The 25858-nt window shown below is 39.1% G+C and overlaps 1 protein-coding gene across 1 annotated transcript in view; it reads left to right on the top strand.

The window, feature by feature from the left end:
• HHIP (hedgehog interacting protein) overlaps positions 1 to 25858 on the top strand; it is a 106138-nt gene that overhangs the window by 54766 nt on the left and 25514 nt on the right. Inside the window, exons 5-8 of the mRNA XM_018552981.1 lie at positions 18569 to 18720; positions 20674 to 20847; positions 22449 to 22592; positions 25190 to 25311. Coding sequence (XP_018408483.1) covers positions 18569 to 18720; positions 20674 to 20847; positions 22449 to 22592; positions 25190 to 25311 — 592 coding nt within the window. The remainder of the gene's footprint in view (positions 1 to 18568; positions 18721 to 20673; positions 20848 to 22448; positions 22593 to 25189; positions 25312 to 25858) is intronic.

Raw genomic sequence — 25858 nt, 5'->3', positions numbered from 1 at the left:
ATGTAGAATATTTTTGTTTTCGTGTTTCAATAGGCTTTAATACTTTGTATACAGAGATCCGCCTGTTTTGCCACTAGAAGAAATAGGATCACTCGGCCTGGTATATTTCTTAGTATGACAAATAAAAAATACAGTAAAGAATGCCTTATACTGATCATTTGTTAGATCAAGCATGATGGTAGATTAGTAAAGACAAATAGGGTTGGTGTATTTGTTAAGCATGGAAGAAATGACTGCATAGGATTTGTCCAATCCACATTACCCAGCCTTTAATTTCGCTAAAAAATTAAGAACCAAATTGTTTAAGAACATTATAATAACCTGAACCATTTGTTGAAATCCCTAACCAATTAATGACCATGATGACATTTTTATTGTGCACCTCAAATGATTTATACCTTAGCTAAAGGAGACAGCTTTAAGAAACACATAATAATTGTTACAATTAAGAATGATTTGTTGTTAACACATATTAGCAACTAAAATGAGTTTAAATGGCATCCGATCCATTTCTGTGGCAGCAGTTTAGCATCATATACATCTTTTGTGTTATTTCCTGCCGTTCTTTTACTAGTGAAGCAAGTTACCATATAATAAAAGGTAAAGCTTCCATTTTGATTTAGCATATATGCACATTTAATTTAACATGAGAAATACATTTTAGCGCTCGTTTGTGCTTTATTTGTTAAACCACTGCAAAGTCTTGATATTGGATCTGAATATTAAAAATTAAACTGGAGTGAGCTCTGTGACAGGTTTTCGCTGAGCAAAATTGCTTTTTTAGTTTTTGAAAAATGCGCTGTAATACTCCTCAGTATTTTCAACTAAAATGACCGTAACGGGTCTATATAACACTCAGCAGGGATTGATTTAATAAACCAAAATTAAGGAGACCTGGGAACATTTACTGCACCATCATACATTATTTTTCAATCAGTTTCCCAAGCAGGCTATAATGAAATAGTAAAAGCATTGGCCCTAGCTGTGCATTTTTGGCATATAGACTGCCGTAAGACTGGCAAATTACCATTTTAGATTTTTACAGCTTTATTACAAATCAGTTAAATTACTCAATGTGCATTGCATGATATCTGTAAAGTGCAGCTGTGTCAATTCATTCTGTTGGCTCTTTCTAATTAAGTGCAAGGTACTGGCCTAAAAACTTGGCTTTCCACACGTCATTATTAAAGTATAGACATCTGTTTTGGCACATTTCCTGGTCTGTTCCATTTATGAACCCTGACCTGTAAGGGGCAAGGGTCACCAGCCTCCGGAAGGTGAAGCAATATGGCCATCAGGCTCATCAGACCTGCCATTCTTTACACAGAGTGAAATTGTGTTGTTATGTACGCATAGGCTCAGGTTTTTTTATGCTTTCAAGGCCATTTGGTCTCTTAAGTTCTAAAGACTTTGTATTATAAGTTATTTTCATTTACCTCTCTTTTCTTCTGAAATAAAGATATTTTTATCAGAGTAGGTTTCTTTTTCTAAGGAATGATACGGATCATCACATCAAAGGGTGTCTATGATAAAAAACTAAAAATAAATATGTTTTTCAATATTGAATTTTCAGAAAAGTTCTATCCCACTTCTAATAACCATACCTATTACAATGTTGATGTTATAACAGGGTAGTCTATGCTGGGACTCCTTTAAGTGTACTCTATGTAGAACATGAACATTTCTCAGCATGTAAACCCTAACAATTAATTCCTATTTGCTCCATTTTAATCTGTTAAATATACCATACAGAGAGTTATGTTATATCTGTCTGATAAGTGCAAATAACTACCTGTTCATTCTGCCAAAAATCCAATGATGTGTAACTTCCTATGTACTCTGAAGTCTTAACACAATTATTTTTATCCGTTCTGTCCAGTTCACCTCTGAGATTTACAGAACACCTTCTCCCTCCAATATTGAGATTAGGAGATTGGAGTGTTCTGTAGTTCTAATATACTTTTTACTTTACTTTTTACAGTAAACTCCATAACAAAGACTAGAGGTCACCACCTAAAATTGGTGGAGAAAAGATGTAACCACAAAGGGCGTAGGGGATTCTTTTCAGTTAGAGCGGTTACATTTTGGAACTCGTTGCCACAAGCAGTGGTATCAGCAGAGAGTATTGAATCATTCAAAAAGCATTTTGATACCTTCTTCAGAGACCATAACATACAGGGGTACAGGTACTCTTAAAAACTAGACCACACAGGGGCTTGTGCACACACACATGCACCATCACACACAGACACACAAAGGTTGAACTCAATGGACCTGTGTCCTTATTCAACCTCAAATACTATATAGCTATGTCTCGGCTTATATTCGGGACGGCTTATACTCGAGTATATACGGTAACTTCCTGTCCTAGGATGATAACATAGATACAGCACTGTCTCCCCAGGACAGAAAATGTGTTACTGGCAGGATCGCTAGGTGAAAAAAAGGGAAAATGCAGCCACCAAATCTTAAGGCTGGTAAGCTGCAATATAACACATTTTTCTTCCTAAATTTAGATATAATTTTTACTAAAACCGCCCATGCATCGGTAGGCCTGGCTGTCAAAGCCTGCTGTTAAACAGATTGAGCCACCAGAGTGTTGGAAGGCCCAGCAGATATTGCCCATATTTTTGGGGACACTATAGAAGCACAGTTGGATAATGTCAGTCAGGTGATTTTGTTTTCCTTTTTTTAGTGAGTTGTAGCAACTATAAGTCTCTCTGTCAGTTTTTCTGTATCTAGCTACAGGGTTAATGCTGTAACTGGCTACCATGCTTATCTTTGCAGCTACAAATCACTGTTGTGCTATGGTCACTAGCAGTTTCATTGGATAACTTGAGCAGACATTGAAGTTACCCATTGTGTTGCTAGCTCCAAATGTTGCAAAATCAGTCACTCAGCGATTGAGCTACTAATCGCTTGGAATTCCAGCGATACAGACCTTTCATTGACTGTGCTTGATTCTTTTCATAGTTGCTAAGCAAAGTGATTCCGTAGCTGGTACAAAATCACCCAGTTGACATCAACCTTAAGAACAACACATAAATCACCATTGCAGTCCTGTAACATTTTACCTTCCTCCCAGGTCCTTTGATGTCTTAGTAAATATTTCAAAAAGTGAGAAGACAGTCAGTCAGACTAGCTAGCTGAGAGGGTCCAAAAAGCTTATTCTCAGTAGTAATCAGCACTTCTTAGCATCTTTATAAATCATATAAATCTTTTTATGTCACAGTCTGATCAACAATCGGATCTGCATGCCCCATGATGAGCTTATTATGTCATATTTTAGTAGCATCAGGCAGCATTGTCAGAGATTTTGTTTCCTTGTTTCACGCTTCTTTTACAATTTCATTAGACTTCTCCAGGTATCAGCATGGCCATGGAAGTTGATGTCATATATGACATGACCAGCAGGCCAGTAAGCTGCATTAACAACTTGATATTTTGAGGTTAATTGCAGGAGTGTATAGGACACTGCCCAGGCCCACCGGAAACATGCTGCTTCTCAACATCCCCATTTCCGTAGATTAAAAAAATTGGTGGATGAATGGAAATGCATTCCCACTGCTATGTTTTCCTGCATGCTATATATTATTGCTTTGTTCAAAATCAGGTATAATTAACTGGATCATTTAGCCCTACATTGCAAAGCATGTAGAATTGAATTGCAGTGTACATGACTGAATCCAAAAGCATCCTCCAATATCCCCCAAGTGATGCACATTGGAAATAATTTCAACATGCTTTGCACTGTAAAGCTAAAGGATCCAGTCCAGTATACCTGCTTGTGTGTCTGTGTATATTACAGAAATAATTAACTCTAACCCGGGTAAAGTCTGTACATGTTACACTTACTTTACCAAGTGAAGTGGGCCGAAAGAATGTAGTTTTTATGCAGGACTGTGGTTGGGTGTATCTATCCAATATGAAAACCATTATGTAAACCATTAGATATGTTCTGTAGATGCATTTTGAGTAATGGCAATTGTTAACCCTTAATCTGGCTCTTAGACCGGTCTCTTCCGCTTGTCTCCTCCTCCACTGCAGCAATGATATGTCCCTTGGCATCCTCACGTCCTATACAAAATATATAGAACATGATGACTCACGGGACTTCAGACCACTGGAGCGGAGAGGAAGCAAAAACATTTTCTAGCAAAACTTTTTTTTTGTAAATCTACACTGTCAGCACAGGAAATTGACTATGTTTTTGAGGGGTGTTGGCACAATATTGGATGTTCATGTCATGTGAGCGAATGTATTTTTTAAAAAAGCTATGCAAACATCCTCTACAACCATACATATGGCTGTGGATGATCATCTTTAGAAGCATTACAGGTATTGAGGATACTTTTGGCACATACTGTAGGGTCTCATAACAAAATTGCTGATCTTATGACCTTAGCATATTACAGCATGTTTTTGTTGAGTATTTATTAACTGTAATGTTCAAAAATGCATTTAAAATTTTAAAGTTATGTTCCATGATGTCGTAATAAAATTGCACTGTTGAGGGCACCAAGCACCTGTATTTAATAGGAAATCTATGCATAACTGACATGTTTTACTGATCACATAATGGCATAGTTTGGTTATGCAGTAGGTTATATGATCTGGAATAAGTCACGGGGTCACACGTCCTACAACTTCAAAGATATCCATAGACATAAGGCAGAGGTTGCTAAAAACTGGCCAGATAGTGTCATGGCAACTGTCATGGCAACTTGGGTAAACCAGCCAGTTGTCCTTGGGTAAATTGTCATTTGGCCCGATGGGGTTGTTTTTCTAACTAATTATTATTGGTTCTGTATAATTACTTAGGGATGCAAAAATGTTTCTAACCAAATCATTGTTCTGGCATTGGTGGTGTTCCTATCTGGGGCCATAATTTTTCCAGCATTGTAATATAAAACTATACCGGTGCTATCGGTGGCCCTGATTTGCTGTAATAAGCAGTCAAGCTTAGTGTCAGGCTGGGCACACACCTTACAACCATCGCAAGACTTTTGTCTTGCGATGGTTGTAAGGTAATTTAAAAAAACGTACGATCTGCCTATCTTGGACAGGCAGATCGCACTTGCGATGATCGCAAGCCCGCCCTACTGAGGGGCGGGCTTCCGATGACGGCAATGCCGAACGGCCGGTGTGCGCTTGCGCACACCGGCCCGTCCGGCTTTTATCTTACAAATATGCTACACACCTGCCGAAAATCGTACGATTCTCGGCGGGTTTTCGAACATGTTCATAAGATAAAAGTCGTGCAACCTTACAGTAGTGGAGTTGCATGGCTTCCACGCACCTTACGATAATCGTACGATCGTGGGATTTGGCAAGGTGTGTGGGCACCTTTAGTGTTGTAGAGTCTCCTGTAATGACTGGGCACCTGCTGCTCTTACAATATGGAATGATGGTGTGTACTGTAATCTTTGGAGCATCCATTAATGAAGATGTCAAAGTCATGTTGTTGTCACAGTTCTTGTGGCTGCTGATGTTTAAACTCCAAAGAGAACTAGTTCATCGTACGCAACTTTGACCAAAAAAAATGTATTTGCTAGAGTTTCACTTTAATGCAGAAAGGATCTACTGAGCCTATTTGTTTTATGATGTGATACCCAATATGTTAAATTAGCTGTGTATAACTAGCAGAAGATGTGGCTGTACGTAGCTGACAGTCTTTACCACATGCACAGGCTGTGTGTTTAGGCATACTGCTACGTAGACTAAACCTTAGGTATGCTGTTCAAATAAATTGTATAAAAAGGACAATGCAGCTTTCCAACAAAGTCTAGGTAATAATGAATTCACCAGTCTTCCCATGCATGTGTTTATCATTTTTATTTGGAGTTAAGTAACTAGAATGGATTTAATTTCACGTGATCAATTCACTGTTAAGAAGCATTTCCTGTTCTTGTTGACATTCTGTTATTAGGCTGGGTTCACACCTAGGCGACAGCATTTTTGTGAGTTTTTACACGTGTTTTTGATGCACGTTTTTGTGTGGTTTTTTTAGCTTTTTATGCGCATAAATCAAATTGCACGTTTTTGTGAGCAGATTGTAGCTCGTTAATGTGCGTAAAAACGTGCAAAAAACACAGCATTTCCTATTGAGTCTAAGGGGCCAAAACAAGTTGTAATATGCCAAAAAAAAAAAAGCTTATGTACTTTTTCTAGCGACAGGTGTTTTGCTTATTGCAACAAATCGCTCAAATGTGAACAGGGTCATAGAAATGAATGGGATTTTTTGGGGGGGCATATTTTTTGAGCGTTTTTTAAGGCAGAACAAGCACTACAAAACGCTCAGTGTGAACCTAGCCTTAGAACATTTTCAATTGAAGACTTATTCATCGTTTCAGGTAAAATCATTTGTTGCTTTTCATACATTAACTGGATTCTTCAAATGCATACCTCCCAAAGTTATAACCAAACACTTTCCACTAATTTCACCATGCCTACCCTTGATAAACCCATCCTTTTTAGGACACTGGGGACAATTATACTGTAAATGGCAGCAGAAACAGATAATGAAGAGCTATTTGATTGCAGATCGTATCAATATAATTAGATGCACTGAAGTGAACCAACAGACTCAAACTGATGTAGCCAAAGTGAACTGAGGAGAACCATACCAGAAACATGTGGCAAATATTATTGACATGATGAGTGAAGGTTTTTTTTCCCTCTAAGGTGCTATAAAAACAGAGGATCAGAGTTTACAGTTGGCATTCCCACTAATGTGTATAATTTGCAAGTGAAATTTATACATGTTGAACAACATTAGCGGAGACCTGTCATATAAATATAGCGCTCAGCAGAGGCAACCTGTGAGGTATACAACTTCTGCTAATATGCAAGGACATGTTTGACATCTCATGTTATAAGACACTCACATTGTTATTGTTTGACTTTTCATCTGAAAAACACTGGTGGTTAGTTTAAATATATTTATATGCACTGTTTCTTAATAGCAAAATATTTTCTTGAGAAGATGTAGACCACTGGGTTTGATGAGAGCATGCGTTCCCGGCAGAACAGGCAGTGACATCACTGTTTTAAAGCCAGCATACTTCAAAATCAGTGTAGCTTTCCCTTCATCCCACTACTAGGGAATATTCCTTAGATATAATTTATGGGAATAATTGCGTGACTAGAGACTGGTTTGAGCAGATAATGGCTGGGCTAATCACTTCCTTCTTCCTTTTTCACCAGGACAGCATAAGAACTGGTTATTATTTCCTCCTTGTTACACTCACAGTAGAGGAAGCCACTGGTATACTTAATAAAAGTGTATAAGCACAATGTTAATGGATGATCAGTGATTACCAAATATAATGTGATGAGTAAATTTAATCTTTAGTGGTGTTTTCAGAAGCTATTCGGGAAGTGTATTATGTGAGTAGTGTATATTGACCTGTACTGTCATGCCAGAATATACACACCATCCATCGGGACCTTTTATACCAAGCACACCCTTTAAATGCTCATGTGTTCAAGGTCTTACACACAGTCAAAAGTAGGTTTAAGTGTACATCTTTAAGTGTGACAATTTTCTATATTGTCAGATGTTGGAAAAACTAGTTTACCAGCTTTTAAAAAATCTGTAATGTGGTCGTCTAACGTGTAATTAGTATGATTAATGTGAAATTATTATGATTAAAGCGTATGTAAACCCCCAAAAAATTAATATATTGCAGCTTACCAGCCCTTCCATGTGGCTGCTTCATTCTCTTTTCCTGTTTTTTTCACCTGTTGATCCTGCAAATAACATACTTCCTCTCCCTGGGTGGCTATGTTCACTCCTCCACTGTATCTATTGTTGTCACTCAGGCTGGACTTCAAACTTGTCTGCCTTTTTGCCTTACATGGTGGATGATAGGATTAGCAGTTTACATTACAAAGATACGGTTGTGTCGCTTTCAGTGAAGCTCACAAGTGACAAGGACACGGTATTTCTGCAAAGATCAACAGGTATTTTTCTGTACTTGCTGAAAATGTTCTTAGCCTGAAAAAAATTAAAAGGAATGCAGCGACCACATCTAAGGACTGGAAACTGGAATCTGATACATTTTTTATTTGGGTTTAGTTATCCTTTAATAGATTAACTGCCTAGGGTCGAGGTGACTAACTTGTACTTTACCACCCACAAAAGTTTTCATCTTTTTATATGAGAGCTGTAAGTAGTTCACAGAACAACAATAATGTCTGTAATGTAATCAAGGTCAGATTTCTGCATAGCCTATATAGGCCGTGGCCTAGGGCTACAGTGCACAGTAGACACAGTTGCATACCCACTCATCATGTTGCTGTCTGTCAGTTGCACATTTTCATGCATAATACAGTGGTACCTCTTTTCATGAACGCTTCTGTTCGCAAACAGGAAGTTCGGCAAAAGTTTGCTTCCATTCGCGAACTCCGCATCGGGTGATGAACACAACCACAGTCATCTTCCCTTCTCTGACACTGACCGTGGCTTCCTCTACTCAAGATCCTGGTCTGATCACAGTTTGATTCGGTTCGCGACCAATTCGGTTCGTGACCAGAATCGTGGAACGAATTAAGTTCGTGAACCGATGCACCACTGTACAAGGTTCCAGGCTGCTGCCTTGCCTTCCCCTAGTTCCTAATTGTTGCTATCCTTATACATTTTCTACATATTTGTGTTCTGCGTTCTTGCAGATCACTCACTTTGGGTCTGTATTTCAAGAACTGCTAGTAGAATAAGGTGACAGTCTGTCCTACTGGTCTTGTCATGGGTTCTATGTGTATTAAGGCAAAATGGGTAACCTGTCTCTTTCAGCCTACTTTCTCTCAGCCTTGTTGTGCCTTTTGGCTATGAAATCTAATCTTGGCATTATGAATGTAAGACTAGCCATTCAACTGTGAGAAAGGTGACTGCACAAGTCTTAGGGGGACAGAAAGTATAAATGTTACCTGCTGGTAATGCGCAGCCATCAGCAATCATGTTTCAGTTACTGGACTGCAGAAAACTGAATTCTGATCGATTGCTATAAGTTATTGCAATGTACAAATCATCACTGCTTTTTATATGAATGAAATTGCTTTATTGTGATGTACCCCTATGGCTGTTCTGCTATAATTTTACTAAAAACATATACCATATACACATGTGCACAGTTCCTAGGTAAACATATCCTATAAGCTGCTTTAGAGTACACATTTGCAGTCAATGAAAAACAGAAGGGCATTTAAAGTTCTCTAGTCTTGGCAATGCCCAAAATGTAAAGCCTTCACTGTTTCTTTAGTAAAGGGGTAAATAAATACACCTGCAACATAATGTGTGCGTATTGTGGCCAGAGGGTATTAACACTTAATTATCAGTATACGGGCTGCCACGTGGTTGCTTTGCCAGAATAGGAACCCTGGGTTGTGATTGGCTGGGTTTGTAGTCTCAGTGTTAATAGCCAGGTAATTCCTCTCACCTCCAGCCATTCACCATTTACCCATTAGGGTCTCTTTTTTTTAATTAAGAAAAAAATATTTATGTTGGAGTGATGAAAATACCTTAACTGCCAGGCATCAAGTTTCACCAAGAAATTGTTTGATTGTATGTTTTATAACCTTGCCTCTGATGCTTTTGTTGATACTGTAAAATATGTATAATAATAGGAAATATACATGTGTGCAATGTGCATACAAATGTTTATTACATGCAGTACAAGTTCACAGGCATATTCATATTTTGTTACATGCCTCCTGCGACTTCCTAGATTGCAACTACAGTCAGACTCTCCTAGTAGTATCTGTAATATAATATCAAAAGTTCCTTTCATGTACAGTCTAGATGAGGGGTTGGCAACCTCAGCACTCTAGTTGTGCTAAAACTACAAGTGCAGTCATGCCTCTGTCTCTATGAGTTATGCCTACGGCTGTCAGAGTTTTGCAATGCCTCATGGGACTTGTAGTTCCAAAACAGCTGGCGTGCCGAGGTTGCCTATCTCTGGTTGACATAAACTGTGTTTTTCCTTTCATTTGTTAAAGGATAGCTTTCATTTAAAATGCAGTCTAAGGAGATAACTGAGAATAAGGAAGGTTTTATAAAACCAGTATGTAATATACTTTGGTCCTATTTTTAAACACTTCCGCTTTCTCATTTTATTCTCTCATTTGTTGCAGCCAATCAGCTGTAAGCTCCTTTTGGGTATTTGGACAGTGGCTGTAAGCCACTCTCAGAATACAGTGGAAACAGCAGGGGACTCTTCCATCCATGCTCATAATGCATTGATGGAGAAATGTCTTATATTTTAATGGCATTCGGGAGCTCCCGATTGCTATGTTGTATTTGGCAGCTGAGAATGTCAAATGGGCAGAGTGACTCGTGATGTCACGGGTCGCTCCGCCCATCTGTTGACTTTCACGCCGCATGTCGTTTTTCAACGAGTTTTCGTCGGGTTCAGACGGTCGTCGTGCGGCGGGACTTTTTTATTTCGGCGGGTCGTGCATCGTGATTGTTGCTGGATTACATCAATGGAGCAATTTTTTTAAATAAAAGAAATAGTCAAAAATTTACTCTTTGTTTTTTTTTTTTTTCAATTAAAGTATTTTGTCTAAAAGTGTGGTTTGTTTATTGACTTTGAATTTGAACCCTTTAGTGAATGAGTACCCCTTACTCATTCACAAGGGGGGGCGGCATCTAGGTGCCCCCTTAATTAAAGGGATGCCCCGATGCAAATAAGCCCCCTTGCCCGCAGACCCCTACAACCACCGGGTCAGGGTTGTGGGGAAGAGGCCCTTGTCCCCATTGGATGGGGACACCCTCCCAATGCCGTGGGCATGTGGCCTGGTAAGGAGCAGGGAGGGGGGGGTGCTCGATCGCCAGTCCCCCTTTCCTGCCCTGCTGGGCCTGTGCTCGGATCAATGGGTCTGGTAGGAATGTTAGGGGTGACACCACGTTTTTTTTCCCCATTTTTGTGGGCTTGGGTTCCCCCTTAAAATTCCTACCAGACCTAAAGGGCCTGGTATGGATTTTGGGGGAACCTCATGCTTTTTTTTTTCCCTCTTCTCCAGACTGGAAAAAAAAACAAATGTCACTTTGCTGCAACGAACGTACGAAACGACCGTTTGTAGAGACTACCGCTAATGAATTTCGGAAATTTGGATTCGTTTGCATTCATTATATCTGTAATTCAGAATTCGGATACATCCGAATCTCCGAATTTCCGAAATTTCGCCTGAATTTCGATTCGGAACGAAACGAATCGCACATGTCTAATACCCAGCTTTAGTGAACCTATTTCTTTGCCCTGTATGGGCAAAGCACAGGTTCAAAAACGTTTCCTTCATTCAGAGAAGCAATATATCCATGATATGTGTAACTTTTTTTTTTAATATATATATATATATTCTAAGCCGTCTTATTCTCTAGATGTGAAGCCTGTGTGTAATAAAACTGCTTGGCCACCAGAAATAAAAAGGTGTGACTCAGCCATGATTTAATTGACAAAATGATTACTGCACTATGTAATGCTTCTCTGAAGATTACCCTATTTTCGTAGCTGGTTTTTATTAGTTGCAGGAGCCGGCATGTGACTTTTGTGATTGTGTGTGCTGATGCCTGCACAGGGAGGAGGGATCAAGGCAAGGTTGATTATGTAATCCACGTGCCACTAAGAGAATGAACAGGGGTGATCTGCAGGAGCCACTGAAAAGTGCCCTTATGTTGTTTCATTCAGGTCGGCTCCATGGGATTTTTCATCATCCCATCAAACATGTGAGGCCTGTTTTATGGAGGCACAAAATGGCTAAACTTCTTAGACATCTCACTCAAGAAGTCTTTTCCAACCTAGAAGGTGTTCGTTTAACAAACAGGAAAGACCACTAAATATTATCCAAGAGTGAGGCATGGAAAGCTGCATGGATGAAGTCGCACATTACAAATATTATTTGTACTTTTGGGCTTTTTTTAAGACCTTATAAGAATGACATCATACCTTTGACTAGTTTTTAATAGCTTTTTCTTCAAAACGCCAGTCTGGAACTGTTAAAACCAGTGTTCCAAGATATGCAAACTGAGTCCATGTTCTGCTGACTTTTTTAAACCAGTTGTGTTAATAAAATCTATAGTGCAGACTGAACTGCAATTTAACAAATGCTTTTAATTTGCAGATAATGTGAAACTCTTGGTTCAAAGATGATACTTTTATTTTAAGCTTGTAAAAAGAGGGAAACGAGCATGTTTTATTTTATTTTCCTCAGCTTTAGCTTGCTTGAATTGGCTGACATGTTGGTTACATTTATTAAGCCTGGGAAGGACATGCAAAAGAATCTGGTATATTGTAACTATTGTGTACCAAGATCACTGATATTTACAACAGGTCACATGTGGATAGTGCATGCAAAGCTTTCTGTTACCAATAGCAACCAATTAGAGATATTCTTTGATGGTTACACTCCTTGATAGCTACATTCACCAATAAAGTGGACCTAGCATCTGATATATTATTTCTGTATTCTAAATAATGTTTAGGTGTAACACTTGCAAGTATTTATTACATCTCATAGAGATCATAGTACTCCCCTGACCAAAGTTGGAGTTCTCTCCAAAAGGACAATATAATTTATGTGCAGGCATCTCCCATGCCAGCATGCCTGGATGAATGGAGATGGATTCAGTACAAACACAGAGAGTGATGGTTGGGGAAGAGGAAACTATGAAAATGCTTCCGCCTGCCTGCAGTATACTTATGACATCATTTTCCCAGGTTCATTGTCTCAGGCTAGGCACAGTCCCTTGGCTGGAGTTCAAAATTGCTGTTTAAACATGAAAGGTTTTTTAGGTAAAAATGGTGCTGTTATTATTTCCTACATGCCTTCCACTTTTCATTTAGACTCGCTTGTCCTCTGAATTTCCATATACCCCCTATGCCCATGGAGTATATACCACATGATGTCCCAGACATAGCTGAAGGCCTAGTCCCTTTCCCGCACCCTTACCATTCCTACTCACTTTTCTTCCCTGCCCTACTCCCATTCCCCTCTTCCTTACTTTACCTTGAGTTTCCCCGACAGGGCTTGAGTACTTAAAGGGCCCTCATTGTTGTTTATCCACCCTTTTAATATTTCCTGACAGCCCAAAGGGCTTTAATGGTTGCACGACTTAATGTGAATTGTGTACGTTGTTATTTGTATATGCATCAATGACTGATCTGTACTTCCATTTTGTGCTACTATGTTGTATTTACATTTCTTGCTTGAAAAACCGTGAAAATCAATAAACATCGATTGGACAAAAAAAATTGTGCTGTTGCTGTATACATGGCCGGAATTTTTTCATGCCCACCGATAGGTCCACTTTAATAGCACACTTTTAGGGGGGGGGGGGACATAAAGGGGCCCACTAATAAAATCTGACATTCTACAGCTATTGTAAAATTTATAAAATAAAGCTGTGCAAGTGAAGTAATCCATATTATCCAAATAGATTTCAATATACTACACACATGAATAAAAAGGTAAATTCTGTTCTGCTGGTTTCTTTACAATTTGCACCCGACACTGACTTATGCATAAGCTGTTCCAATTGTAGTCGTTTTTTTGGTCAATCGAACATTGTAGTTTGTAGGAAAAAAAAAAACAATGCAGTTTATCTCTGTTGTGTGCAGTATTTTTGTCTTCTGACCCTGGAGTCAAAACAATCTGTTGCAGAACTCCGCAGGGGCAGAAACGTGATAGAAACCTCATATATCTTAAAATGTATGATTGTTTCTTGGTGGTCTAAAGCACAATCAGGAAAGGGAGTACTTAGCCTTCTAAACTGTTTAATGTTTGTTCTCAAGGAAGGTCAGTTTGAGTTCTTATTTAGATTTATTGTAACAAATATAGAATGTCAGTAGCAAATCCAAAGACTAGCAAGTTACAAGTCGGGGTTACTGGATTTATGTTTCATTATAATGACGTGAGGATAATTCTTTTAGCTGCATGACCATTTCATTAGTCACAGTTTGTAGAAACAAATCTTTGTACAAATAAAGGTTTGAATTAAAACAAAAACAAATGAAGTCACGTTTATCCTTGTCTTCCGTTTGGCAAGAGCAATGGGCCATTTTTACTGATTGTTCATCCAGTTAAAATAGCAGGAAATTCAGTATTTTGAAAGTGTCCACGGCTGGTTGATGAGTCTGAATGGGAAAGCCTGAGCTGAGAAGTAGTAACATTCTCTGATTTGCCTTGGAAACAGATGCTTTATGTATTTATATATGTTTTTATATAATTAATCATTTTTGGATCATTTAAGCTGCGGTGATACTACATGTTCTTGTTTGGTTCAGTGGAGAGGGGCTGCCAAATCCTGGGATGCATTCCCATGGATGATGAGTGCCTTCTAAGTGACAGAACCAAAGTAGAAAATGCCTTGTTCAGGAGAATTGTGTTGAGGCATGATTGGTAGTGTTTGGACTGTGATTGCCTATACATAACATTAACATTGCACCTACAATATGCATTTATCACTCATGTAAAGTCAATATGTAGTAATAGATGCACTGTTGAGATAAACATACTGCGTTGTACACTCACTGGTGTATCCCACCATTTCCTCGGTGGAGGTGAGAGGCCCCCAGACATCTGAGGGCAGTAAATGAGCCAAAGGCCCAAAGACCAAGATATTGCTAATTTTCCAATAATTACAACAGGAACCAATACACACCTCACACATCTCACTGAGAAACAGTACTTCTGGTACACACAATAATATATATATACAATATATATATATGTATATATATATATGTATATATATATTATATCACACACCCTATTATTAGCTAAAGGAAATACACTCAGAACTTTCTGAAGTTGTTCTACCGTCTATGGTAGATTGAACAATTAAAGTGTAACATGTGGCCACATTTAAGATATATTTTTTTTAGATAGGGAAATTAGCATTACCGGTCATTAAAACTATTCTATTGCTTTGTAGTCATGCACTGAAAGCTCAGACTAAGGTTGAGATTGCACCTTTACTCATTAATATGGTTTATGTAGATGTAATTTAAAGCCACAAAAATTTTTTCTTTTATATTATTATCCTGCACGCTTGTACAGAGGTGAAATCTTACTTTATGTAGTGAGTTCTGCCTTCTGTGTTCCCACCCCTTTCATCAACTTCCTGGATAACCAGGGTGCTTTCCATCTCTTTCCCCGCTGCTTGATTTGGTGCAGGCAAGCAATGATATTGTTACATTGTTTAGACCTTGAGATGCAGTTCAGGAGGCAGGCTTTGTGAGAGTTGTGACTCAGTACATCTTATGGGCATCTTCAATAAGTACGTTTACAAACTTCTAGATTGATATGGTTATTAGGAGTGGGATGGAACTTATGGAAATTCAATATAAAAATGCATGTTTATTTTCAGATTTTGAACATAGATACTCTTTAGGTTTCATAAATCCATATATTTCTAAATTTCTCAATATACTCTTGCATGCATTAGTTGTACTATTCCTTTACAAAAATATATTTGCCACATATAAATGCTGAAACCTTCAAAGAATTCCTATAGAGTCTTGTCTTGGATAATAGCAGAATTTCAAAAGCATCATATAATTGTCGAAATGTTAACTTTCCGCCTACATGCTCTAAATAAAGGCAATGCCTACCGTCTCTTCTGAGCCTGCCAGTGGTATCCCATTCAAGAAGTATTTGACTCCTCATGTAAGTCTTTGGATTTTTTGGATGTTTGTTATTGCATTCATTAGACAGAACGTGCCATTCTAATCTACAGCAGAACATGGTGCCAGATTCTTATCAAAGCACCAGTGGCTCTAATATTTGTGAGCCAGAGCTTTTTTTTTTTTTTTTCTCCACTAACAGGGGATTGAGTGTCATGCATTCTGGAAATGCTTTCAAGGCATGCTTAGCCAGGAAAGAAATATTTTCACTTGCGGGGTTACTAGGGAGACATGGATTACATGAGTCAGTGTCCTGGGTCTGTGACTCAGGAGTGTCTGTTTATTAAATGTTTCCAACACAAAGTCACTGTTTAATTATCATAATTATTTTAAATGAGAATTTGTATGCTGAAAATATATAAAAAAGAACATTTTAGAAAGAAAGGAGCATTGCTAGGTGCTTTGTAACACTATTCTTTTTACCTGCTTAACCCGTTGTCATTTGGAATCCGGTACCGTTCCAGGTTTTAGAGGTATGCATACTCATAAATCCCATCTGTCCATCATTTGGAGGGAATGTCCTTCATTTGGACCCAAATCCCTCAGTGTCCCTCTTTTTGGTCTGATGTAAAGATCTTTATGTCAAACCCTTCTTCATTCCTACCTGGGACCTAAGCAGGTCCATATCATTAAATTTGCTTAGCTCAGTTTGTTCAGCTGAGCTACTTGTGTCATCCATCGGTGTATAAATTATTGCTATAGCGAGGGCACGTAATATTTTTTTCGTACCTTGTCCCGTCCTTTACCCTGGGTTCACAACTGTGCGATGTGACACTGCACGAACATTGCAGCATGCTTTTACGCATGTTAATGTTCGTTGTGGTAGGCAACCCTAAACAGGCACATCCAAATCGCACCAAAGAAATGCATGACCCTTTTTTAAATAGTTACCATGAGTTGTGGTGCAATGCAATGCACGTGCGATGGCTAGGTGCAATGGGGTTCCATTAAGATGGCACCACAGTGTAGCAGTGTCACGCGTGATCTCATTAAATGCAGCACAGTGAGAAGAAGAGTTACCAGCACTCCAACTGTGATACAAGCACGTCTTTTATTGATGCATGTTCACATTATCACAAAGCAAAATTAGGTTTGGGGCCGCACAGGGTCCTTTCATCAGGCATACAAAGTATGCACATTGTATGCCTGATGAAGAGACCCTGTGCAGCCCCAAAACAACATTTTGATTTGTGATAATATGAACATTCGTCAATACAAGTTGTGCTTGTATCACAGCTGGGGTGCCGGTGACTCTTCTTTTTATTGTTCTCAAATGTGGCACCATCCGCTGGTTACTGCAGCACCTACCTTAGATTCTTTGGGATTCATCGGTCAGGAGTGTGATGGGATGTGAATACTCATTCAATACAGCAATGCATGCATTTCCATGTTGCATAGATTGGAGGCTTACAGTCTAGGTAGGAAGAAGATATAGCACTGCATAGGAGTATTCGGCATGTGGCAAAAGTAGGACTGTCAGTCACAGCTGTTCTGGAACGTAGAGAAATATCATATCAGTAGTTAAAAAAGAGAGATGTGGAACGCCACCCAAGACAGTTAAGTCAATTTTAGGTGGAACTGGGGTGTAGATGTTTTGTTAGTAGAAAAAGTCAATGAGTGGAATTTATCAAAACTAGACAGGTGCGATTCGTTTTGGAAAAATTTGTTTCTCGGATGAATTTTCATTATTCAGAGATTCGGATGTATCTGAATTTCCGAATAACAGAAATGACGAAATGAAAAGGAATCCAAATATTCTAAAACCAAAATCCAGACGAAATTCGTTAGCAGTAGTCTGTACGCATTTAAAAAAATAATAATACATTTTTAATGTCACTTTGGTGCAATGAAACGAATACGAAAAGAAAACAAACGTTCGTACAGACTACCGTTAACGAATTGACTTTCGGACCCGAATCCTGAAAAACGAAATAACGCAAAATCAGAAACTAAACAAATTTTTTGCCAGTGCACATGTCTAATCAAAACTGGAGCAGATGGAATCTGGAGCAGCTGTGCATGGCAACCAATCAGCTTCTCTCTTTCATTTTCAAATCTTAACTGAACAGACTGAAGAGAGAAGCTGATTGATTGCCATGGGCAACTGCTCCAGATTTTGTCTGCTCCAGTTTTGTCAAATTCCCCCCAATGTGTTCTATTAGTAGTGCACGGTGGGTTGTATAGACGTTCAGTATGAGAATTGATTCATTTGCTTCCATTTATGTAAAGAAAATGCCTTAGCTAGCACTGAGCACTGTCCAGCTCTGAACACTGTGCAGGAGTCAGAGAGAGCAGGTTATTACCTACAGTGAGCCATGATGGGAAGACCACCAGAGTAGTGACAAGTGATGTAGCTGCCCCCAGGGTAAAACAAAGGTTTACATATTACACTAGAAATTCGAATGTTTTCAAAACATTTTGCCAAGACAGTGGAACTTGGCAATCGCAATTGCTTTTTTTCCCATTCAGTTTTGCATATTTGGATTAAACATTATTACCTTTTTTTCTTTTTTCCTTGATTTTCCTACAAGGAACTATGAGCAACCTAGTAACCCAGCTAAGAATTCTTCACAGCACTTAGACTTGTCTTCATGGCTACCAAAAGATTACACACACAAATCACTGCACAAAAGTAGCATACGAGCCAGAGAGCTAGATAACCACACCAGACAATTGTCTTGTCCAAACTCTTAAATAGTCCCCAAAGTGAAATGTTTTATAATCTGTTTATGTCGGGTAGTCACGGAAAAGAAAAAGAAAGGATTGGGCACAGAATAACCGATAGAAAGAAAGAGACTCTTTTTTTTTTTTTGGGGGTTCCAACTGAAACACAATAAAGCACATAATTAACTTTACAATTCTTTGTGTTTCTTGTTTGACTGCAGGGAGGAGATGAAAGGGGGCTGCTAGGCCTTGCATTCCATCCCAATTATAAGAAAAATGGAAAGCTGTATGTGTCGTACACCACCAACCAAGAACGCTGGGCCAGCGGACCTCACGATCACATTCTTCGAGTTGTGGAATATACAGTGTCTAGGTACCACATCTACCACTTATTATTTTTGAAGGTAGCAAAAGATCCTCTACAAGCTGCTCTTACCTGTCCACAAACGAAATATTTGACATTGTATGCAACTGTGCAACCTTTTATTTTAGGTGATGAGCTATAGGCTGAAGGTTTACCAGATGCAGTTGATGGTCTGCAGGATTACTGGTCAGAAAACCAGCTATGTGCAGGAAGATATCTCTCCCCACAATATTAGCTGTATTTTAATCATCCCCACTTCTGATAAGATCTAGATTTTTTTTAAAGAAAAAAAATATGCTTATGGTCTCTTTCAGTTTACAATAGAGGCCTTACCAGCTGACTTTATTTTCATTTTCCTTTTTTTATTCTTAAAAAAATATCCTTGTTTTTACTGCCCCTTAAAAAAAAAGGATTAAGTGAAACTTACCAAACTACACTGAATGGCATACTTTTTAATTATGAAGAAGAGTGAAAAACTGTTCACATCTAAATGACTCCCAGCAGTGCAGGACAGTCAGCTGCTACAGTGACACCTTAGTAAACATCAGACCATCATGCAGATCAGGCCCAATCACATTGCTGTGCAATAAAGCAGAGCTCCGGGCAAATCAAATCTTGACCCTTGCAGAGGGGCTAAACCAGCACTGCAAGGGTTAAGTGCTCGTTTTGTCTAAAGAGCCAAGATATTCACCTGCGATCCCAGCTGGCTCCTACATGGCTTCCTCCAGCAATGGTATGTCCCTCGGCATCCTCATGTTCTATACACTGTATAGAACGTGAGGACTCACAGGGCCTGGAGCAGGGGGGGAGCGAGGCTGAAGGGACCGCACTAAGAGCAAGCCGGGATCATGGCTCAGGTGAGTACAATTATTTTAGCTCCCTAGGCAAAACAAGCACTGTAAGGGTTAAGATTTGATTTGTCTGGAGTTCTGCTTAGAAGTATATGTAAATCCAATTACTGAAAACTCATATGAGTTGTTACACGGTAAACTAAATTCAAAAGCAATTAAATATACAGCTTCCTTGACAATAGTACCTGGTGATCCTGCTACGCAGGTCCTTGCCTGGACATTTTTTGTTATAGGGTGACGACGCTCTGACCATTTCTACAGATTATGCCCCAAGCCACATAGGCTCTTGCTGGAGACCGCAAGTGGTAATTTTAATACACATTACGCAGGACTGGTCTATTGCTGTCACCACCATGAAACCACCCTGAGAAGTGCCATGCAGCCATTGCTGGAGTGCACATAGACATGAAGATGTATAAAAGCAGCACTGAAAGAATCAAAGAAATATTGTATTTTATTTAAAAAAAATGTATATATGGTACACACTGCTTTAGGATATACATGTATTTAAGAGAAATCGGTGCCCACGTGTATTTTATTGCATCAGCATGCACCTTGTAGGCCATAAGTATGAATATTAATGTATTTTAAACCATATGACAAGAAGTCAGAAGTTATTTATTTTTCCAGGCAAAAAAATAAGAGTGCCCATTGATGCACGTTAAACAAGCATCAACTCACACATAATTTGTAAAAAAAACATATCAAGTTGCACGCATTTGCACAATGTAAGATGTGAATCCAGCCTCAATGACCCATTGCTTAGTGGTATGCAGTCCATGATCACAGCGGTATGGGGGTGCAAGTCCATGCGACTTGTGTGACAGGCCCTCTTTTTTTGGGTGGAGGATCACAAGTTTTTTATTCTAAAAGGTTACAAAACAAGAAACATAGCTACAAGATAAATGAGTGGATGTGAAGCCTGTAAACAGGATTATGGTAGAGAAAAAGGCAGACCAAATGGACATTTCCATGCTACATTATTATTATCATAGTTATCGTCAATATAAGTTTAAAAATCAACAGATATTAAAAAAGACACATGTGTGAAGAGTGTGCCAACATTATAAATTGTATGCATTCAGCGGTTTTTATCCATCATTGGAAACAGGAAGAACCCCAGTCAAGTTGATGTGAGGACAGAGAGGATATTTCTGGAAGTAGCCGAGTTACACAGAAAACACCTGGGAGGACAACTCTTGTTTGGTCCAGATGGCTTCTTGTATATTTTCCTTGGAGATGGAATGATAACTATTGATGATATGGAAGAAATGGATGGTTTGAGGTAAAAAAAATATACATTTTCATAAAGGTTGCTTTCTCGCTTTCAGACCATATTGAGCTGGAATAAGAAACCTATAAACATTTTCACTTTTAATGTAAATTACAATGTATTTCAATTCATCCTGAATACTCATCTCAAAAAGTGGTTTCTTATATCTTATATCTTATATCAAGGTAAGGGACCTCAAATTGTCCCTTACCTTGTTTTGGATGGTGCTACTAAATGTCAATTCCTCGCAAGTTTCCTTTTGTTTATTTACAAGTTTTTAAGGATCGATCTACTAAAGGAGTAGAAAATCTTCATTTTGGAATGTGAACATTCACTTATGTTAGTGCATAAGGTAAAACTCTATTCAATTTGAGTACCCAGTCATGTGTGAGGGAAATTAAAAGAACAGTCTTGTGCATGACTAAAGTGAACACAGCTTTGACTTGTTAAGTAAAAATTCTGCATTGGTTTAGTAAATCAACCTTATGGAATCCTTCCATACAGTACTGCAGATAATGTCTCCATGCTGCACCCCCTGAGATGTATACTTTGTTAGCAGGCCACATTCCATGCTTTGTACTGATGATGGTCATCTAGAGCAACCAGCTGCTGAGCAACTTGTCTAGCAACAATATATTATTGTTAGGTACCCTTCCCACCTTTGGACTCCACCCTTGATTTAAACCAACATTCCAGCCCTGGTGAAGGAGGCATATTTAAGCCCCCGAAATATAATGGGTTCTTAAGTGGATTGTTATAGGATGATTTCAATTACATCATTGGACTTGAATTGTTGAGTGTGGTCTTCTTCTACTTCCAATCTGAAGCACTTTCAGTAATATTTTTGTAAATGCAAGCCACCTGCCCAGAGTCATTGTACACCTACAAGACAACTCCACCATCTCAAGGAAGTAGACCCATTCTGGGGACCCAGCACCAACACTCCAATAATCTGCAGAAAGAGAGTCAGCACAGTTATATGGGAAAAGCTGAGCAGATTTGGGATATTGATCATATGGATAAAATCATCAGACTCAACAACTAATGTTTTAGTTTATCTGAATATATGTTAAAGGTTTGTCCCCAGTGAATCATACAATCTAATCACCACTGTCTGGATTTCTGGATTCTCCACAGATCAGACATATCATAATGCATATACTCATGTGAATTCAAGCAAACTAGGCAGGAGCCTAGAGCCTGGTGTATGTAGACACCCAGCTACGACACTTATACTCCTGCAGTAGATCAGGTGGATAGCACAAGTTCTAGCACAACTAGAACTTCCTGTTGTAGTAAGAATATTCTAACCAGGATAGGAAAACTCCCCAACAGGGCCAAAAAGAGAAGAACATACCTGACACCATTTCCACTCATTTATCAGTTTATTAAAGCTAAAAAATATAAATTGTGGCTGAAGTTTTACTTTAAGTATTTATATGAAGCCTGTTATGAGTCTATAGTTTGATTCTATTAGCCTACATTGTACATGTTCTTTACTTTACATAGGAATAGCACATCTCCAGACTCTTAAACAGCTAACTCTCAATTATTTGACATTTTGCGTTGCTCATGAAACATTCCTTGTCTACCTTTTTCTTTTACTCTTTTAGTGACTTTACAGGATCCGTACTGAGGCTAGATGTTGATGTTGATGGGTGCAGCGCTCTTTATTCCATACCTAGAAGCAACCCACATTTTAATAGCACAAATCAGCCGCCAGAGATATATGCCCATGGCCTACATAACCCAGGCAGGTAAGCCAGTATATTGTCATTGTTAATGTCATTGCTACCGTCATTGTTTTATCTTTTTAACATTTCAAAAAGTAAAGTATGGAGAGTGCTGAAGTTGCATACATGCTATGTTTACCTTTGTTGTGATATGCTCCATAAATGTCACCAACAATTGGTGATCTGAGTGTAACTAAAAGCTACTAGAACTTGCTGCAAATCAGTAAAGGGCCCAACATAAATCATACATTACAAATCTAAAGGAAAGTTGTACTAAGTGAATATGGAGGCTGTCATGATCAACCTCTGCTCCTAAAAATGCTAGTTACCTGATCCAGTGGGGTTAATTTAGTTAAGCAATAGAGACTGTTCAGTTAGTAAAAGTGAAAGTTTGTGGGGGACAAAGTCAAAGGATACAGCGCTCGCCAAGGGGGTTGGGGGTGGTGGTTTTGGGCAGGGTGCTTCTCTCTCCATTTTTTCTTTGCTTCAGTTAATAAAAGTAAATGTTTACTGTGTCAAGTGAATGATCATTAATTAGGTAAAGCAGTGTTCACTTTTTGCATATTCAGTCATGTGCAAGGGAAATTTAAAAAAACTGGATTCATGCTTGCAAAAGATTGACTGGTTAAAGTGAATTCAGCTTAATCTCATTTACTAAGTGCAGTAAACATTTACTTTGCTAAGTGAACAGTCTCTATTCCTTTAGTAAATCAACCTCACTGGCCTCCGTACTTTCTAAATCATTGGGGTTGATGTACTTTAGAAGTAAAGGCTGCTCACTTAGCAATATTAATGTTAAGTTAGTTTAAGATTAAACTGATTTCACTTTAGTCACATAATTGGGTGCTAGCAAGATTCTAGGTATTTTAATTTTCTTTGCACATAATTGGGTATTCAAATTAAAAACAGCCCTTATGTTATTTTCTAAGCTAAGTGAACATTCCATTTACATAGTGAACAGTCTCTACTCCATTAGTATATCATCCTGAGGCTCTATTCACACATTGGAGGTTTTATACTTGCACAACCGTGCAAAACATAAAAAACAATATATTACGATATACCTTGTTCACACCAGCACGATGTCTGTGGCACAAAAACACGCATCACGCCAAAACTTCCAAGCGGATTCTGTGAGTTACAGTTATAGTAGTAGCCGCAAACATGCGGAATCTGCCCGTATATTAAAATGCGCGTTTCGTGCCGCGTGGACGAATGGGCGGAAAACACTGATTTTCCAATCGGTATGTGTGAATGAATGGAGCCTAAGGGGGGCCAAAATACATATTTTTTGATGCAATGTGTTGTGGTAATGTGCAATAAAGTATAATTCAACTCTAGGTTTTTTTTGCATATATCTACGCTAGCAAGCAGTAGATACTGTATATGCAAAAACATTAAAAAAATTAAACCTGTGTCTCCGCCGTTCGCTCCTGTCTAAAGTTCTGGAGCTTCTCGATTGGCCATGAAGGATGATGGGGCGGGCGCATGTGCAGTAGCGATCTTCCGCGGGGAGAAGAGGAGAAATACAGTGTAAGTCAATGCATGCAACCGGGAGTGTGCACGTCGGCCAGACACCATGGGACATAGAAGACACAGCAGTCAGCGCTGGATCAGAGACCGGCACCAGCATTGGAAACAAGTGAAAGGAAGATGATGGGATCAAGAGGCTTCACTTAAGGTAAGTCCTTACAGCACAATTACAATGGGGGAAAAATGCTGACTTTAATGCCACTTTAAGGCAAAGCATAAGAACAGACAGGTCTGAATGGGCTCTTAGTGATCTAGAACAGATATGAAGACTAGGAGCTTTAACATCACTTTGACTTTCTTGATTTGTATGATCTATTGTGTTCCGGGACAGTTACTGAAATTGAAACCAGGCACAGCGTGGCAGTGGCGAATCCAGGGCATGACACATGCCCTGGGCACCACTTGAAGGAGGGAGCACCGCTCTGAAGGTCAGCAAAAGTTTGCTAACCAATGTTGACAGCAGACTGCCCAGCAGTTTCACTAACCAGCAGGAGCGAGGGATGAATAATAACAGCAGCAGTCACTGCCGCTGTCATTATTCATCCCCAGCTGTTGCTAGGATCGCTTAGTGTATTAGCAACCTACCACCAGCAGCCAGGAAGTTAAATAATTACAGTGGGTTGATTAAACCCACTGGTGGTTGGTTGCTTGGACCACCGAGCATCCTAGAAATGAGCCAATATTGTGCTGCCTCCACAGTAACTGTCCTTCCCAGCATTCAACTCTGCATATATTCCTGCTGCCCACCCCTCTCAGTCAGCCGCCCATCCCAACCAAGTAAACTACTGTCTGCAAGGACACATAAGGGGAAACTCTGGGGAGCCTGATGTAAGAGTACATCAGAGTCTACAGAATTCCCCTTACATCAGAGTCCCCCGTTACATCTTCTGTCCTTAGGACTCTGATGTAAAGGGAGTCTCTGACAAAGCTAATATAAGGGGAGACTCTGAATATTCTGATGTAAGGGGGTACTCTGGGGACTGTGATGTAAGGGGAGACTCTGATGACTCTTATGAAAGACAGTCGGTTAAAACTGATTGTAGGGAAAATAAAAAATAATTTATTTGCTTTTCTGTTTTATCATATAGATGTGCTGTTGACCGTCATAGTAAAGACAGCAGTATGAATGTAACAATCCTGTGTTCAGATTCAAGCACCAAGAACAGGACAAATGTCAGGGTTTTGCCAATCATTAAAGGAAAGGATTATGGTAGGCTATACTGTGATCTTGGCTGTTTCCATAGGATTGTTAATATGTTTTTGCACACATAATGATACATACCGCAGAACAAATGAATGTGTATTAAGTAGGCATGCACCAATACCGGTTTTTCGGTATTAAGTACGAGTACCGATATTTTTCCAGTACTCGCCGATACAGAGTACAGATACCTGGAAGTTACATTAAGGAATCGTTGGTGTGTAATGTCTCGCTGCCCGGCTTTCTGATTGGCCAGCTTCCCAACCAATCAGGAAGCTGGGCGGTCAATCATTACCCACCCCTCGGCTTACTAATTGGCCGGGAAGGCAGCTCCGTACTTCCTGGTGATGAGGGAGCATAGAGCTGCGTTCCCGGCCAATCAGGAAGTCGGGCAGCGTGTAATGACTTGCCGGCATCCTGATACCGGAAGTTCCAGTATCGAGATAAGTATTGAGAGCATTTGGGAGAGTACAAATACTCGGCCAAATACTCGGTATCTATTAAGTTAGTTATATATTAAGTTCTCCTTATTTATATTGCTGGCAAAATGTTTTAA

The sequence above is a fragment of the Nanorana parkeri genome, unplaced genomic scaffold (assembly GCF_000935625.1).
Source record: "Nanorana parkeri isolate BGI_ZX_2015 unplaced genomic scaffold, ASM93562v1 scaffold104, whole genome shotgun sequence".
Taxonomy (NCBI): Eukaryota; Metazoa; Chordata; class Amphibia; order Anura; family Dicroglossidae; genus Nanorana; species Nanorana parkeri.
This window is presented reverse-complemented; position numbering and strand designations above follow the sequence as displayed.